This window comes from Kryptolebias marmoratus, linkage group LG14 (assembly GCF_001649575.2).
Source record: "Kryptolebias marmoratus isolate JLee-2015 linkage group LG14, ASM164957v2, whole genome shotgun sequence".
NCBI classification, from domain to species: domain Eukaryota; kingdom Metazoa; phylum Chordata; class Actinopteri; order Cyprinodontiformes; family Rivulidae; genus Kryptolebias; species Kryptolebias marmoratus.
In genome coordinates, this window is record NC_051443.1 from 18,440,895 (window position 1) to 18,459,737 (window position 18,843).

Below are 18,843 nucleotides of genomic sequence, written 5' to 3' on the forward strand. Positions count from 1 at the left end.
CTCACAGCTAGTCGGAGCGGGGCCGAGACATCTGCATGAACCTCAAGGCAGTTTTTGAGATTATAGTTGTTCTAACCCACTTTGGTTTTACCTCTACTCAGACAAGCCATCAGCTTGTGAGTTTAAACTCTATTTGTCTAAACTGAAGTCGTTCACAGCAAGTAAGATATTTACAAGTTATAGCTTTCCACTGAACCCTACTTAAAAAAGAAAAATCTTTGTTTTAAGCATGCCTAAAGTGCAGCAATGCTCACACCTTCAGATTGGGAAACGTGCGTGTTTGTTTGAATTCTCTTGCCCACCATTCATAGAGATTTGAGCAGTGAAATAATAAGATTAGAACAAGAGATTAGGATTTGGCATCAAATGCAGGTTTTTAAACCCTGCAAATTACTCACACGTGGAAAAAGTTTTAAGCAAAAATGAGGTTTTTAGAAACATCGTTTAGCAACTTTACACTGAGTTGAATGAGCTGAAAGACTAATATGCATACATGCTAATGTTAGCAGTAATGCCTGTCACCTCAGTTTGTGTTAGCACGTTGCTTAACAGAGAGATTATAAAGATTAGCAAAGCAAGGCTAAATTAAAGGGGCTGTGTTTAGTTTTGTAGGTATTCGGCTGCTGGTAAAAGAACTGAACCTATCTTAAATGTGACCGAATCGTAGATAAAAGACCATAGAGTTCATGTTGATCATGTGTAATCAATTTTGTAAATGTCTGCCCAATATTTGTTGGGGTAATTTGCTTGAAACCCTAAATGCCAGTCTGTGGCTTTGTCTATCATGACACAAGTATTTCAGTAGCTAATGTCCATATCATTACACGTACAGCTATCTAAAGCTATTTTAATAATAGAGCTGGAAAATGGAAACTCATCTTTACATTTTAAAGCAGTGATCTCCAATCCTGGTCCTCGAGGGGCACTATCCTGCATCTGTTATCCATGTAATATTTGGGTGGAGTCCATTTTTTAATTACTGGTGGCTACACTTAAGAAAATAGGGCTATTAATGTCATAAATTAAGCTTTTAAAATGGCTAAACCAGGGGGTGTCCAATCTTGGTCCTCGAGGGTCACTATCTTGCATGTGTTACTTCTTTCTCTGCTCCAACACACCTGATTCAGTGGTTAAATCACCTCTTCGTGTCCTGCAGAAGCCTGTTAATCACCCATTGATTCAAATCAGATGTGTTGGAGCAGAGAAACAAGTAAAACATGCAGGATGGCAGCCCTCGAGGACCAGGATTGGAGACCCCTGTTTTAAAGGATCAACTGTGAGCAAAGCTATGTTCTTACTGTTTTTTAGCTGCACCACAATGATCGTCTTGATTCTCCTAAGCTGCAGTGCTGACAGACACCAGCAGGTGGCAACAGACACACGGATGAGGTCCTCAACTAAACTTCATGATTTAGATCTTGAAGATGTTTCACCTTTCTTCTGAAAACTACCTGGAGAGCTTCAGGCTTATAACCTAGAGTTTAAATATTCACATGTGAGTCACAGACCTTGATGTTTTAACAGACTGACAACACAACCAAACTCTATGAATACAACTGTTGCTATTATCTTGACCAAGTGAGCTTGCTCATATATTGTGAGTGTGTTAGGCATAAATCTTTTCAAGCCCTAAGTCCAAACAGAAAGGTCCTCTTTTTTACTAAAATCAACAAATTGCCTTCATTCTTACATGCATTATATGTCAAACCGATTTATTTTGAACTCAACTCCATATCCATAACGACTGAATAAAAAAGGGACAAAACCAGGCAGGAAAACAGTGTAAAAAACCCATCAAAGTACCCAAAACTACCCTTATTGTGGTACCAGTGGGTGCCTTCAGAATAATAATTCTGCTTTGATAGTTGATGAAATACCATATTTCACTTATTTCTCTATCTTGTAAATACTGACAAATTAAAAAATCCACATTAATAGCTTCAAATTGTGTTAAAACAACAATAACTCCACGTTACATGTTAAACTGACTCTATATTTAGGTAAAGGTGTTTATATTTAGGAGATAAAATGGTGAATTGCGTCTCCCTCTTTTGTAAATGATCTATTTCAGGCTCTGCAAGTAGGATTATTACGCAGAAGCGCCGTCAGTGGAAAAAAAATAGCTCACTTGTCTTGACTGACTTCTCTGTGTTCTCTGCCTGCTATTACATGAAACAGTCCTCCATCGAGAATTAATCCAGAAGAGTTAATCCAGGAAATAAGAGTACATATTTATATGTAAATTCATATAAATACGTATATATTTATGGGAACTACCGTGTGGAAAACTTCACAAAGATACAGTTCACTGATGCTGAGGGCGTCCCTCGTTCATTTTTATAAAAACTGTTTTCGTAAGAACAGGATCCACATTTAAAACACTTTAAAAATCTAATTATCTAACTGTATTATCTGGTTGTGTTTACTGACTACGTCTTAAAGGATTACAGCTTGTTGCTTAACCAAAAGATAACATTACGTAGCCGTCTACATCTATTTATTCTCCCAACCAACAATAGTGTTCACCTGTGCCCCTAAAGCACCTTCTGCTATCTGAGCGGTCACGTTAACATGTATTATTCTGCTCCTGAACCTCCCTGAAGGTGTCTGAAAATAACCCGCTCTCACTCCCATGAGTTGTTACAATAATCAAAACTGTGAAAAGATCAGCTTTTTGAAGTTTGAAGCTTAAAAGACACATTTTCTGCTGTGTCACTGTTACAGAGCTGCTCTGATTCGCAAATTAAACTCTACTTTGTGCCTTCTTGCAGGGACACTAAACCCATAAACGAGGGGATTATGAATGCATCAAAAAAAAAATCCAAAGTAAAAACATTTTTGAACCTTGGTTTTTGGTGTGTTCTTGTAAACTCCAGAAACTGAGCTTTTAACGCAGCATGCCCGCCATCAGAAACCAAAACAACAATAAGGCCGTTTCTGTTGTTTTTTTTAACATATGTCTTATTTTATCCTGATTCTGTCGCCGCTAAACCTTGATGGTTGGCTGTGGTGGTTAATAACTGAGAGGAAATTGTAAATTCTGTATATTAAAAAGAAAGAGCTGTGAACTGTTCTGGGGGAATCTTTTGTCAGGCTAAGCATATTTTATATTTGCATTCTAATATCGCTTTAAGGTTTTTCTCAATTAAAATGAAAGTGTAGAGTTAGTTCCAAGCTTTGAAAATGGCAGTGACGATGTTCTCATCACCTAGAGATGCAGTATTTGTTTAAAAAAATATCCAGAATGTAGACAGGGGTTATATCTTTTTTTCTCAGATGGAAAATTCTTGTTTTAAAAACACTTCTGTTTCAGATATTACCCGACAAGCCTGAGATATACAGGGAACAAATCTTGTGAATAAACACAGTTTATTTGTCTGGTTTACAAACAGTGTTAATCAACTAAACCTTTATGGGAGTTTTGTGTTTGTCCTGATAGAGGCAACGGATGTGTCGTTTCTAGAAGCATTTAATTTTTTAATATCAACACACAACATTTGTTCCAGTTTGACATGTGCATGCTCATACGAGTTTAAAATAACGTTTAATTTGCCTGCGGTGGTGCGCCTGTTCTACAGTCACTTACATAAAGGTCTGATTGTTTTTATCGTAAGTCTTGGCGGGTTTGAACATAGAGGCCAGATTACGGTAAGGATTTCAACCCAACAAGATTACCTCTAGATTTAAGTACCTTATTTAGTTCCAAGCAATGAAAATCAGCCGTAAGCTTGTCTGTTGGGCGCATATATAAAGGCAGCGGCCGAAACACGACCCAATCTGGTGAAGAAACACAGCCAGAACTTTCATTTCAACCACTGCTGCTACTTTAACCCCAAACAGGTAAGATGTTGCATCTTTATAAAGACAATTTGCTATTTATTTTTAAAATCATTTCTGTAGAAACAGTCAGATTATAATACTAAACAAAAGCTGCTTTCTGATTGTCATATTTTGGAAGTAACTGCTTTAGTCCTCTAACGATATTCAGATTTTCTGACATATAACTCAGTTCCTTAATCTGATGCCATCATGGTGTTAGAATTAAAACAATTATGGTGTACTTTGGAAGACAGTGTAGTTTTGGTTTCAGATGATTAAACGTATGCTTGTAAATTTAAAGCTCTTCCAGAATGGGATCCTCTAAGCTGTGCCTGCTGTTGGTCCTTGTGTCCTGCGTGGAACTCTGTCTGTCCGCCTCCTGTATCGTGGACAGCTTCTCCGTCAAAGAAGACTTCGACCCCAAGAGGGTGAGGACCACACGCCGCTGAAATCAGCATTTACTTTAAAAAAGGCCGAAGGCATGTCTGATTGTTGTTCTCCTCGCTTTCTTTTTCTCTGCAGTATGCCGGGAAGTGGTACGCTCTGCAGAAGAAAGACCCGGAGGGACTGTTCCTGCAGGACAACATCTCAGCTGAGTACACCATCGATGATGACGGCTCCATGACCGCCTCCTCCCGGGGACGGGTCACTCTGTTTGGGTAAGTTGGAGCTTACAGAAATGATTTTACATCCCCAGTGCTGTGAAACACATGTTAAAAGGATCTAACTAGCATCCTCTCACTTTAAACACTTGCTCTTGATGTGTTTATGTTCAATCAAAAGAGTTGGAACATAAAGGTTCAGTTTTTTTTGTTTGTTTTAGAACAACATTCTGAGCAGCATTAGTTGCAGGGTTTTCCCTGGATTAGGAAACGATTAGGAAGAAACAGAACAGAAAAGCTCATTACACAATAATGAGGGTTTGGAATCTGAATTTCTGCAGATTATAGACTAAAACTTTGCTGTGACTGGCCTCCTCTTGCATCGGTTGACTCATTTACCATTTTGCACTTTGTAAATTTGTGATTTCTCTCATTGTTTTGCAGCTTCTGGGTTGTGTGTGCAGACATGGCTGCTCAGTACTCCGTCCCTGACCCCAACTTGCCTGGAAAGATGTTCATGAACTACCAGGGTCTGGCCAGCTACCTCTCCAGCGGAGGTAAGATCCCCCCACACACACTCACACACACACTTCTTTCTCACATCTGTGCGTCCTTCCTCCTCACGCTCCTCTTCTCTCTCCCACCAGGGGACAACTACTGGGTGATCGACACCGACTACGACAACTACGCCATCACCTATGCCTGCCGCACCCTGAAAGATGACGGCAGCTGTGAGGACGGCTACGCTCTCGTGTTCTCCAGGAACGCCCGGGGCCTTCCCCCCGCAATCCAGCGCGTCGTCCGTCAGAAACAGGAGGAGATCTGCATGGCCGGACAGTTTCAGCCCGTCCTGCAGTCAGGAGCCTGCTGAACAGAGAGAGAGAGAGAGAGAATGTGCGGCAGCCAGCTGCAGTAGAAATGGTTTAAAAGCAGGAGGGAGAGTCAAAGTGTGCGTGCGTGAGAGAAAATCAATCTGTGCGTGATAGAGTATGACAGAAAAATAACTGATGTGGATTTAAAATCCCTCTTTGTTTGTTTCCTTCTCTTCATCCTAATTCACTCATCCTTAAATCATCTGTTTGCAGTGGAGTGTTCAGTGAACGTAAAACTTAAAATAAAGATTTTCTTTTTTTCTAACAAACATGTTTGAAAAGTATCCAAGTTTCTTCTCTAGCCATCAGTGTGTAGAACAACAGAGTTAAGCAGAACTATTTTCATCATTATTATCATTTAACATAATTACACAAATCATGTTTTTAAAGGAAATAAGCACAATTTGGCATTCATTAAAATTCTAAAGGGGGGAAACTTACAACTCGTCTGGGCACATCTTTTTGGCACCATAAAGAAAACAGGAGGTTATATTGCTGCTTTGCCTAACAAAAAGACACACCTATTTATCCACTGATTTAAAAACACTCCAGTTTTTCTTTAAATGAAGGTGGGCTTTGCCTTCACCCTCAGAAGCCTGAGGTAGAGACCTCTTTAAATGACCTGCAAACTTCAACAAACACCTGTGCCTTCATCTCAAATCCTGACAGCTTTATTTTGAAGCAGTTTTATAATTATAAAACCTTGTGGAACATTACAAGTTGTTGAAACAAGAATTTCCCCAAATGCTTAATATTTCGAGTTGAGAAAACACTGAAACTTAGAAAAACTTGTCTTTTGTCTTTGCTTTTTTTTTAATTACTGCATTAATTACAGGAACACAAACAACGTTAGCAGTTTTTAAATCCTGCACTTTGACCAAATAAGTAGCTAAATCCTTTTCTTAGTCTGAGAAAATGAAGCTAAACTCAACAGAGTTTAATCAGAGCAGTAATGGGCTTATGGTGGGCCGAGGGTTAGGAGCACTGAGTCATATTATAACTAAATCTTCAGGGTTATGGATCAATTAAGAGTTCTCTCATTTTTTTAATTAAACAGATGACAAGCCTGAACTCCACCAATCAGAAAGTGGAACCATATTCCTCAAACAGAGTTGTGCATCTTCTAGTTCAGTGATTCCCAACCCTGGTCCTCGAGGAACACTATCCTGCATGTTTTAGTTGTTTCCCTGCTTTGACACACCTGATTTGAATGAGGGCGTGATTAACAGGCTTCTGCAGACAGAAAGGACCTGCTGAAAAGCAGGGAAACAATGAAAACGTGCAGGATAGTGTCCCTCGAGGACCAGGGTTGGGAACCGCTGTTCTAGTTTTTCATGCAACATCTGTTAAACTAAAATATGCTTTTCTGGAGGCAGAGATGTTGTCAGAATCTTTAGCCACTAGAGGGCAGTGCAGTTACACCTTCAGGTTTCAGTCACCTTTATAAAGACAAAATATTTTATCTTTTTCAGCCATTTGCCTCGTTCTATAAAGGTTCAGAGAGCATAATCTTTTAAACTCTATTTAAATTATCCCTTTAGATCTACAAGATGCTGCCTATTTTTATTCTAACTTCACTGATTAAAAGAATAATCACATATTTTACCTGTGCTGTTAGTGCGCTCTAACCAGGCTGTCCTCACCTTATCTAAAGCAAACAAAATGTTTACAGACTGTTAAATGCTGCGGAAGTATTTGCATTTTTATTTTTAGAATCATCTAACTTAAACTCTACAGAAAGTCTCTGAAATAAAAAGCCACCAAAAAAGAAAACATTATTTAAAAAATGGGTCATTTTAATTTATCTAGTGGCCATAAAGAGGAGAGTTTTGGAGCCTGAGTTTAGGACTTTCGTGACTTCTCTTCTGTATTTTGTTTTTGATGTTTTTAAAAAACTGTCTGAACAATAAATAGTAAAAAGCTTTGTCTAATAATTGTAAAAAAAAAAATGTTAAAATGCTTCTTCAGTCTGTATGCACCACAAGAAATAGTTTAGTTTAATCACAGACTTACATTGAAATGATAGAATATTTTTTATTTAGAGTGCAGTCCAAAAAAAAATACACTAAAGTCAATAAAAGTTATTCTAGTAAAACAAGTAAATCCATGCTCTGCATTTGCTAAAGTCAACTTCACCACACTAGGAAATAAATATCTAACTCCACAAGCTTTTATAGTTAAACCAAAAATATTTGTTAGTCAGTTCCTCACACACAAAGATCTAACTATTCAAACACATGCAGGTTTAGTGAGTTATCCGTTTTTATCCAGTGTTACTGATTAGCCAAAGTTTAAAACAGCTCTACAAAACAGGACATTTATAATAAAGGAATCCACCAAAATGACTCATTTAACAACAAGATTTTTACTATTTTCACTATTAGTTTGTAGGCTGTCATGATTATAACATTTTTCTTTATTTTTTTTGGTTTTTCCCTCTGTGTGCCTTTTGCAATAAAAACCAGTTTAACTTTAGACGCCACCGTCCTCTTTCCCGTTTCTATTTCTTTGACTCCTCGATTTGCTCCACCTCACTGGATTCGTCCACGACTTTGCCATTGACCATGGTCTGAGTCACCACCTTCACAATCTTTCTGGTGCGAACTTCAGGCTCCTCTGCACAGAAAAAAAAAACAAAAAACACGAGATTACATTAGATTAAGCCAGCAAAAAAAAAAGAAATTGCTTCGAGTTCACAGACTGAAGTGTTCTTAATTCCTCTTAAAAGTCTTGGCTTCTTCTTAAAAGCAGTTTAACTTAACATGCCCCGCTTACTCCGTGTTTTTGTTTTTCTTGTGAGTCAAATGATTTTCAAAAGAGCCTCCTGTTTGCTAACCCCTCAGCAGTTACAACACAGGATAAACTCCGTCCCACCCACAGTTGTTGCTGCTTAGGAGCTGAGCTCTTCGTGGTTGTTTGCAGATTCATAGAACTGTAATTATTCCCGGGCCTCTTGGGTGTGTTAAAAAATATATATATTGTCTGTCTGACTCAGTGGGGAACTGTCTCAAACGTACAGCATATGAATCCAAATCAGCTTTGGATGTTGTGTCACCAGCTGGTAAATAATTATTTGCCTAATATAGCATCTTTTTCCAGAAAACTGGCGTCTTGCTACTTTGGCTCTCATCAAATAAAAACATTAACTTCAGTGCCGACCCGTCAAAGCTTTCTTCTGTCCTCCAGATCTATCCCACTTTTTCTAAGTTACATCAGAGTCAACCAGACCATCCTGCTCCTTCTCCAAGGATGGGCAGATATCAGCCTGCCTTTGCTATTTTTGTACTATCTGGTTGTCTGGTGCTGAAACAGAACACTCCAGTCTTCAATAGGGCAGGAATTTTCTGGATCTCTTATCAGATTTTAGAGCCGACACTCGTTTGGGGTTTTCATTGTTAGTTTCAGAAGTGTTCAAAGAACTCAACAAGATCCCCACAGGAGGATGGGGATACTCTCGTCGCTCCTGCCTCCTCCTAAGCTGCGATTTTCCTTTCCCCCGACTCTTCAGAAATGGTCGGGTGTGTTTGCATCCCCCCTATCTGATAATCCTTGCTATCCAACTCCACAAAGTCCTTGTTGGTGCCACCACAAGCCGCCACATGGTTCGCTGCCTAATAGCAGTTGGTCCAGTTCAAGTCAGTCCTTGCTGTGAAGGTTCGAGCCTTCGTTCTCTCTGCCACAGTTCTCTCAGCCTCGTCACAGTTCCCATCGAGCGATTCTCACTGGAATCTTCACAACCAAATTATACACCTAAAATGACATCCACCCCAAATCTACATCTGGATTTTCCTCACAAGCCACAACAGATTCATATCAGTGTTTTATGGAAAATTTCTAACTCACTTGATTTCGTTATGTAAGTTAGAAAAGAATAATAATAGTATTATTAGAATAGAAACCAAGAACTCACTTTTTGGTGGAGGAATTTCTTTGACCCTAAAACACAAAGAAAGAAGCATCATATAACAAGATTATACATAGGTAAGCATTTTCTGAACTAAAAACTATATACTATAAATCTGCTTATAAACCTCCTTTGCATAGTTGTTTTTTAGCTTTTAGCTTCTTGCAAGTAGCCAACTTAGCCGATATGAAAATTTAAAAAAAGCTCACTTGATCTAAAGATTGCAAATTAGTAGTAGACTGTCCTGTTTTGTTAAAATCCTTAACTTCAAACTTTAGGTGCACAAGACAGCTTGTATTATCTGCTAGAAGTCTTAAGATGATTTGTTGTTGATTCAGCTGACATGAGCTGCACTTATTTTCTCATTATGAACTCAACACCCAATATTTGCTGCATCTTAACAAATAACTACCTTACAAGTCACCATTTGATTTCATATCAAATATTACTGAGTGAAAAACACTGAAGATAGAAAATTTATTGAAGAACAAACTAAAGTAAAAGCAGTTAAACATATGGGCTCTCAGATTAACCAAAAAAAGTAGTTTTGTTGTTATTACCAAACACCTAAAACACTCCTGATATAATAATAACTACGTTCTGTGTTGTTGTAACTAATCATAAAATGTACCAATATGAAAGTGGGGCAGTACTTTTAAAGTAAAACCTGAGTATTTTCCACTTACATACCCCAAATCATTCTGCCTTTTTTTAAATCTGCACTTTCATAAATGCACAGCCCTCTGAGCTGTTTGAGGGTTTGTTCCTCTGCAGGATGTGCAGTTAGCCAAGACTGGTGTCATGTTTAGCCTGAGAAAGCAAACATGTTATTATGTCTGAAAAAAAAATGCTGAAGCTTGAAAATAGAGTTTGTGTGCAAATATTGCAAACTGATTGTACTACTCCAGGTGTTTTTAGCGATAAAGTTATATCTGAGCTGTACTTTTACCATATTTTATTTTTTTTAAATCCTGCATTTAGCTTAATTATTTAGCTTGATATTTTTTCTTATATTTTGACATGGCTGAATTTCAAAAACTAATAAAATAAAGCTTTTTTTAAATGTCATACGTTGGCTCAGGCACTGGTACCACTGTAAAAAGTATATTTTTAGCACTATTATCAAGAAAAACGAAAGTAATACATAATACATCCATGAGAAAACTGTGTGAGGAATCATGCAAACTACTGGGATGAGTCACAGCTGAACTACAGGAATGAGGACAAAGTTGGTTTACAGCTTTCAGTATGTCCTTAGGATCAGTTTGTCTAACCCAGGTGATCTAAAGTTTGTTTAAATATTTTCTGGTGCAACTTTGCTGCATTCCAAACCAGGCTGCAATTAGAAAAATCCAAAATAAGCCAAAAGTAATCAGAAAGGAGCAGTTTCCTGTGACCTTCTGCACCAAAGCTTCGTGACCCTCACTCACGTTTCCTCGCCCTCCAGCAGGCGTCTGTAGGTTGCGATCTCCATCTCCAGGTTCTGCTTGATGCGGAGAAGCTGCTCGTAGTCGGTTTTGGTGCGCTGCATGTCCAGCCGGAGCTGGGACAGATCCTCCTCCATCTGGTTCAAGGTGACCTGCAGCCGCTCCATCTCAGCAGCATACTTCTGACTGGTCTCACCCAGGTTCCCTTCCAGAGCTGCTATCTGAGGGGGGGGAAAGAGAAGACAACAAACCTGATATCAGATTAACAGGTCTAATGTTACGGCTGTTCATATTTAGGATAGTCGGAACTAGAACATTTCTGGAAAAAATGTTTAATGGGCCCCTCGTAAGTACCGAAGCTAAGAAAAAAATGCTTATATTTTGATGTATGAACTGTATAGGTAACATAATGAAAACCAAGATTAAATAAATGAATAGCTAAAGCTGCTTCTAGTGGCTCATTAGGGTCTTCATGGTAACCACACACCTGTGTCTCTCACTCCCTGACATCACTTGTAAGAGAGGCAAATTAAAAGAGACTAAAGAGGAACCATCAATCAAATCAGTTCCTGTGTAAAAACTATAAGTTATATCCTAAAGATTCTTAATCTGTGAGCAGCAGCAGCCTCTGATGGTCACACATATGAATTTTTATGTTTCTACAGTGTTTTATGTAGGAGATATGAATAAAAGATCCTTCACTTCCAGTTTTGAAGAGAACATTTTGAGCTTAAATATAGCTGAAGTCTGTTAACGCTTGGGTGTGTGCTCTCTGCACTCTGACTAATTTTGAGAGAAATTCATATTGGCTACAGCAATGAGGGACACAGTGGGCCAATGAAGACAAAACACTATATTTTAATGTATAATTTGTACACGTACTAAAAACACTGTGGGAGAAAGATTTTTGGAGTTTAGATAGCTTACAGGTTAGCCTGTCAGCTGAACCTGGGAAAATCTCCAAAAATCATAAAACCTAAACTGTTATTGTGTACAAACCGTTAAAAGATAGTAAAATACCATTTCAGGTCACGTAAAGTCCAACTTTAATTGACCTTTTTCAACTTTGAATGATGGCTCTACTGTGAAGTATGCCGAAGTTTGACGCATTCTCACTCGATTTGACAAAATCCTGTCGTTGTTGTTTCATTTTCTCACAATCTTTTGCAAAGTTCATCCATGTAATTTTTAAACTTCATGGCATGAAAACAAACAAAAAAAAAATCAAGAACAGAAAATTAATAAGGGTGCTTGTATCTGGCATCCTTAAAATTAAAAAACGATTACAAAAGCATTACCAGCGTCACAGGTTTTAATGTGGTCTTTAGCAATACCACACTTTTGGTTGATTAGTCATAAAAGTTTGGACTCTTCATTGCATAAGATGATGTTTGTCAGTGGAAATCCAACCTCAGGAATGTCTCCGATTCTGAAACTACCTCAGACAATAATCAGCAGATTCCTGTGAACAGATATGGCTCGTGGTACCCGGAGCGAACCGGGGCTCCTCAGAAACAATTATCCATCTCGCTCCTCCAAGCCACCTTCGTACAATATAGCAGCTGAATCCCATATGCCCTTGCGTGTCTTATCAACGTGGGAGAACATGTTCACTGTCAACATAGGATTACATGGAAGAAAAACAAGCAAGAAAAACAAAGAATTCCCAGACCTTACAGCGCCGCAGCATGGAAATAAAAGGGATGCACAAAGACGAAACTCGACTGAATGTTAATTCTTTTAGGGATTTTCTTTTGTGGCCGTCTGACAAATGTCCCGTGAAACCAGTCCCTGTCTTTGTACAGTCCTATAAATCAAAGTGGTTTTGTGTAAAGTCACTTATAACCGTCATTTTGATTCTTGGTTGCAGTGTTTGTTTTGCCTTATGTACACAAGCGAATGTTTGTACAGCTCCAAAAGTGGAGATTACGCTTATATAATTGTTTTTTTTTAAACGGCATGCCAGGCTTCTTTATCCAGAAAGGTGACCCGCCCACCTGTTTGTGCAGACTCTCCAGCTCCACCTCCAGGGTCTGCAGGAAGCGCTGCCTCTCCAGCAGCTCCCCCTGGGCTCCTCTTAAGGCCTCATTGCTCTCCTTCACCTCAGTCTGCACCGTCTCCAGCTGCACACAATGCATCGAAAAACATACAGATTCATTAGTGTAACTTCTGTTGTACAAGCTCTAAAGAGCAGACAGATCTTACAGACAGTGGCCATTGGAACATGCGTCTCCTCGTACCTTCTTGCGGTACCACTGCTCCGCCTGCTCCTTGTTCCTCTTGGCAATCCCCTCATACTGGGAGCGCAGCTCAGACAGAATGGTTCCCAGCTCCGGCCCAGTGGCCGAGTCCACCTCGACATTCACTTCGTCTCTGGAGATGCGGGACTTCATCTGCTCAAGTTCCTTCAGGAACACAAATCATCATACACCCGTTTTAGCCACAAGTTTATTTGTAATCCTTAACTGTAGTTTCTAAATGTCCCGTCAAACATCTGCTCAGACCGCAGGGTGGCAGAAAGGATGAGACAGCACTTTCATTATTTAGGTGTTCTTCGTAAATACTTGATAGGACAGAGCTCATCTTACCCCTGATCCATTCAGCTCCCACCCTCTCACTCCTGCTAAGGTCTGCTCAGTGGCTCTAATTCACTCTCTTCTGTACGACGTTGTGTTTTGTCACGTACACACAATCGTGGTTAAAGAAAAAAAAAAAAATCTCATCCTTAGCAGCTCTAATAATTATGTGAATACAACCTCAGATGAGGAACACTGATAAATTACACTCTAAGGTTTCTTAAATCAACATGCAGAAACTGTGAGTACATCCTTACTGTTATCTTTAACTTTAGAAGATGAGTTGCAGCTGATGGCTGCACAGCTAGAAGGGACTTAACCACGGCTTGTTTTGGAGGTTAGCCAAGAACAAAAAAAAAAAGTCCCTTCTTTCTAAAAACATGTCAACGCAGCTTAGGTTTGCAGAGTCTGAACCACTCACAATATTTTGAGAACCAAATGAAGCACATCAGACTAAACACTTTACAGCAACTGAGAGGCACGGTGGTGGAGGAACGATGATTTGTTCACAGCAGGAAATCCACAACAGAAGGGAGGAACAGGGGAATCAGGGCGCCGCCATCAAAGTCTAGCTCTCATTTATGTGATTAAAGTGCTTTTAATAAACCTTAAAACAGATGCTAGCATACCCAAATGAACTAAACTAATTTAGTAAAGAAGAGTGGGCTAAAGTTTCCCCACAATGATGTGAGAGACAATAAACTCAAGATGATTACTTCCAGTTATTTAATTATAAGATCAACCTAATTTTGATTTAGTTTTTATTAAATTATTAGGAATGTGCTGCTCTTTATCTAATGTTGCGTTTACCTAATTTCAAGACTCTTGATATATAAAACTTTAAAATAAAACTGAAGGTTTATTTACTCTTTAAAAGCTAATGAGTTTTTATTCATGTCTAATTAAGTCGTTTACATGGGATTTGTATAAATATATCAAAACAAGAAGCAGGAGGGTGCAGGGAACCCCGTGGGAAGCTGCTGCTCTGTTTCAGTTGTGGCAAACGTCCATATTGTTCATTGTAACGAGGCAAACTTGATTCCAAAGATGAGAAAAGGACAAAAATCCATTTGTGTACAATTACAGTGTAAGAAAGGAAGCCATTACCCCACAGCTTTTTGCACAACCTACAAATAAATCACAAGACAATGAATATTTAAAAGAAGAGCCAATAATGTTCATTTGTGATGGATTACTGTAAGATAAATGAATCCAGCTGGTTTTAAAGCCAAACATTAATATTTAAAAGTGACATGTCTTTGCTCAACAGTATTCTAACATACATTAGGGTCATCAAAATGGATCTGTATACCTGTTTTTTTTCAGTACAACTGTAATAAGTCTATTTGCTGTGAGGGAGTAAGTCTATCTTCCCCTCAGAGGACGGTCGATTGGATGGAAATCAGATCTTGCCTTTTGTTCACAGTAACCAGAGTTCCACCTCTCTACGTCCTTCTCTGTCCACTCAGGCACTAGAAAACCTACGGAGACCGCCGAATTGGGTCAGGCCGGCATCAAAACAATGTGCCGTTTGTGAGGGCTTATTGTGCAATACGAGAGATGGCCAAAGTGGGAACGAGACGACGTGAATGTCAGAGCGAGGGAAACGGTGCCAGACCGCGAGATGAATGAGCTGCAGTTTGTATGAATCCATATGCAGGTAAAGGGAGAAGGGATTAAGGTGCACACAGGGAGCAGGAGATGACAAACAATACCTCCTCGTGGTTTTTCTTGAGGAAGTAAAGCTCTTCCTTGAGGCTGTCCAAATCTCCTCTCAGAGAGGCAATGATCTGCTCGTGGTCGGTCTTGGCCTTCTTCAGAGCAACGCAGTCCCTCTCAACGGACTGGCACATCACCAGCTCCGTCTCCCACCTTGGAAAAGTTCATGAAACAGAAACGGTTAGGGATGTAGTCTGAAGGTCTATCCCTGCAGTTACAATACTGGATGCATATTTTCCCCTCTTTTTTATGTTGTGACTGGAACAAACTTCCACGGCGTTTGGAAGGGAATAAAAAGTTTGTTTTTTTTTAAAAAAAGAAATATGTTTGTACTGATGCATTCAAGTCTATAATGCAAACCGTTAATGAAAATATTACCCTGCTGCAGGCAGGTATCATCTCAGAGACAATAATGTCAGGATCATTAAACCAAAAATGCAGTAAAGAATATAGTGTAAACAGTACTGTCTCTTTTGTGAAAAAAACTATATTATTATGCTTATTTTTATCATTTCGGCTCACCAGAAGATAACATAGAATAAAATTGCAATAGAAGATATGTTGAAGGAATTGACTATTTTTGTTTTTGCACCACCTGAGCTGAGCAATCATCCAAAACATCTACTTTGTTATCATTTTCTGCACGAACCCTCATAACAAAGTCATGACTAAGCATTAGTAGGGTCTTTCTCAGCTCGTCACTTTTGTTCACTGTGGATCACTGACTGCATTTTATTTTGCAGACGTTGTCAGGCTATTGTACATCCTTGTGCTGCTCATTTCCTCATAACTCTGTGTGTGTGTGTGGGGGGGGGGGGGCAGTCTGCAGGAAACAATGATCAATTTAAGGAGGTTGGAGAGATTTACCAAAAGTAGCCACAGCAGGAGAATGCTACAAAAAAAGCAGTGGGGGTTTACAAGTTTAATGACAAAAACAAAAAAACCAAACAAACATTTTAATCATCTTTGTGTGACCATTAATCACTCACTTGAGTCTGAAGTCATCGGCAGCCAGTTTAGCATTATCAATCTCTAACATGAGTCGAGCGTTTTCCAAGGTCTTCTTCCTCACCTGATAAATATTAACAGTGGTTACACAGAGGTCATTAAAGTTTTACCTGTGATCTCTTCTGTTTAAATCTCTAATGCTGTAGCAAAAGACACATGAGCTGACACCATCCTTGTTTATTAAACTGTTGCCGATTCTGTTTTTAAAGGGGGAAATAATCATTAACACAGACTTGGTTCCTTTTGGTACACATTAACTCAGTTCTGCCTGTTACAGCTCGGCGACAGCTCATGCTGAAACATATGCTGGCATGAATGGTTTCTTTTTCCTGCAGAGAACCATGAAAGTTGTCATTTTTGATTTCCCTGCCATGTGGCCGTTTGTGCAACTCTTCGCCCTCACCTCCTGCTCCACGACATGTGCTTGGGCCATCATGGAATCGAGGTCGTGACCTTTGGGGATGCGGTCGATCATCAGCTGCTTAATTTTCATCTCCAGGTCGGCGTTGGAACGCTCCAGCGAGTGCACCTGAAGCAGATAAAGAGAGGAGGAGTGTTTCGGGTTACTGCGAGCGGAACCGTTTCCCCTGACAACGCGGGGGGCTCTCAGCAGACCTTGTCCAGGTAGTTGGCCAGGCGGCTGTTGAGGCTCTGCATGGCCTCCTTCTCGTTGGTGCTGTTGCCATGCAGTCCGTTCAGCGGCAGGCTGATTGGCCCGTTGAGATCCTGGCTGACGGAGGCCGAACGGCTCAGCGGGCTGGCCGCAACGAAAGAGACGGAGGCCCGAGAGCGAGCCCGGCTGGTGTCCATCAGGGAGCGAGTGGAGAAGGAGGGCTGGCGGTTCATCGAGAAACTTCTCACCGAGATGTTGGAGGCCATGACGGTCGGCTGTGAGGGCAGAGGGCATGAGGATTAAGTCAGAGGGTTTGATTCTGAGCAGCACACGAGCTCAGTCACTAAATCATTGCACACAACTGCAGAAGTTTGACCTTTTTTAGTCATTTAAAGCTAACGTTACAGGAGGTCTGGTTCCAGAAAAGCTCTTTTCTGGCTCTTAAGCAAATGTGCTTTACTGCTGCATTTGGCCAGCCTTTTAATGGAAATACAAGTAGGGCCTAATAGCCAATTCTGCAAATCGCCCACTGAAAATGATGAAAGGAGCCTTTCAATGAGTGTATTTACAGCCGGCTAGTGGCCATTCAAACTAACCATCTGCATCGGAGAGATGACTGACTTTACGGTCGGAGCCACTTCAGTGTGTGGCTCTCAGCTCAGTGCAAATACAACTTCAACTGCAGCCAGCATGAAATCAAAATGTAAATGACCACAGCTTGGCTCGGAGTCAAAAAAAGAGCCTCTCAGTCAGGCTAAAAACCACTTTCACAGTCTTTTTACTATGATAATAAGATTTGCCTCGACACGAAACCTTTATATAAAACCAGAAACAATCAAGGAGAAGATGTGCGGCTTCATAAACAGCAGTTAACGTTTTGTGGCTAAATCAAATAACACATGTAGCTGCTTTTAAATCGAACACTTTTTGTGTACATGTTACATCCCGTACAGGAAGCATGACTAATAGTTGTTTGGATGTCAAACACAGCGTAGGACGGCGCTGCCTTGTCCTTGTGAGAGTGTGTTTGAGTCCCACAGGGTTTCAGTGGCTGATCAGCAGTCAAGTAAAACCTCTCTGTGCCTCCGTCACTTGATCCTCGCAACACCGTTCCCACCGCACTACAAAGGCGCCCGGCAGGAGACAGGCAGCCCTTGTTCAGATGAAAGATAGCGCTTGGGAAAATGAGCTAGGAAATATTCGGAGGGGATTCCAGCGACACAAGGAGACACTTTGTTCAGCAGGAAACGAACTGTCATCTTAGCCTTTCATATCATCCCACGACCAGCTGACAAATACAGTAGCTGCGATGACAGCTCTGGATGAAAGTGGCCGAAAAAACTACTGTAATTTCATTTTATGCCAGGGAATAATAATTGTTTTTTATGGTAATTCTAACTGCTGAGGTTTACTGAGAAGCAAATGCAACAGCTGAGCATGACATCAATGAAACAAGCCTTATGATACAGAAGAATTTAATTTCTTACCAGGGTTTTCCTTCAGATAGAGCTAAGATGTGACCCAGAAGAAAGCAGGAGCTTCTGTGCTGCTGATGCTACAGGTGTGCTTATATGCAGGTGTGCAGGAAGTGGGAGGAGCCACTCTTCACAGAAGGTGTGTTTACCGTACTACACCTGAAGGTCCTCAGAAAGGTAGTCTTGTGATGAAAATAATAACATTAAACTGTATAATTCCAGTCATCGTACAAGTTTCGGTCATGTTCCACTGTTCATTTAAAGCTGATGAAACGTTTGTTTGATGGCGACATTCTCTGTTCAGCCTTGTTCGTATCAAACTTTTTGATGCTGGAAATACTGTAAGAAACATCAAGATTTCATTCAAGAGCAAAAAAATATGCCTTTTTTTTAGTTTATTAATCATAATACTGTACATAAATTAACATCTGGTAATTATTCTTGAAACCATTAAAATCACAGACTAAAAGAAAAGTTTTTCACTTTAAAGTTCTCAAGCTAAAGTTATTTTCCCATGACCTCAGAGACAGATTTAGACAGATGACTGGCAACTCTTTTTTTGTACGTCGTAAAGGAGAAGTTGTTGTCATGTTCTGACTTTCAAACTTAGCTCCAAAAACAGCAACTACTGTATGAAAGATGGAGTCAGTCACAGGATTTGACAACTTAAACACGTGATCGCACGGAGACACTCAGTGCTCCAAAAACGCTCACATACACTGATTAAAAACTCAAACTTCCTTCTTAAAATACACAGTAGAGGCATTTTATCTTTGTTTTTCTTCCAATCAGCATGCAAGTGGTCTTTTTAAAATAACAGAAATCACA

At 39.9% G+C, this 18,843-nt stretch overlaps 2 protein-coding genes across 2 annotated transcripts; one reads left to right on the top strand and one right to left on the bottom strand.

Annotated features, from left to right (window-relative positions):
* Window positions 1-3,710: 3,710 nt before the first annotated feature.
* On the top strand, window positions 3,711-5,566 carry rbp4l (retinol binding protein 4, like). The gene is made up of 5 exons (XM_017410474.2): window positions 3,711-3,840; window positions 4,121-4,247; window positions 4,342-4,478; window positions 4,866-4,978; window positions 5,069-5,566. Exons 2-5 carry the CDS (start codon window positions 4,131-4,133, stop codon window positions 5,290-5,292), a joined length of 591 nt encoding a protein of 196 aa, XP_017265963.1. The 5' UTR covers window positions 3,711-3,840; window positions 4,121-4,130; the 3' UTR covers window positions 5,293-5,566.
* Window positions 5,567-7,307: 1,741 nt separating this feature from the next.
* si:ch211-243g18.2 (uncharacterized protein LOC559906 homolog) lies at window positions 7,308-18,109 on the bottom strand. The gene is made up of 10 exons (XM_017410495.2): window positions 18,028-18,109; window positions 16,543-16,815; window positions 16,331-16,456; window positions 15,909-15,991; window positions 14,916-15,072; window positions 12,865-13,029; window positions 12,622-12,747; window positions 10,628-10,845; window positions 9,204-9,229; window positions 7,308-7,909 (listed from the first exon to the last, which is right to left on the bottom strand). The coding sequence occupies exons 2-10, from the start codon at window positions 16,804-16,806 to the stop codon at window positions 7,794-7,796; spliced, it is 1,281 nt and encodes a 426-aa protein (XP_017265984.1). The 5' UTR covers window positions 16,807-16,815; window positions 18,028-18,109; the 3' UTR covers window positions 7,308-7,793.
* Window positions 18,110-18,843: the final 734 nt, after the last annotated feature.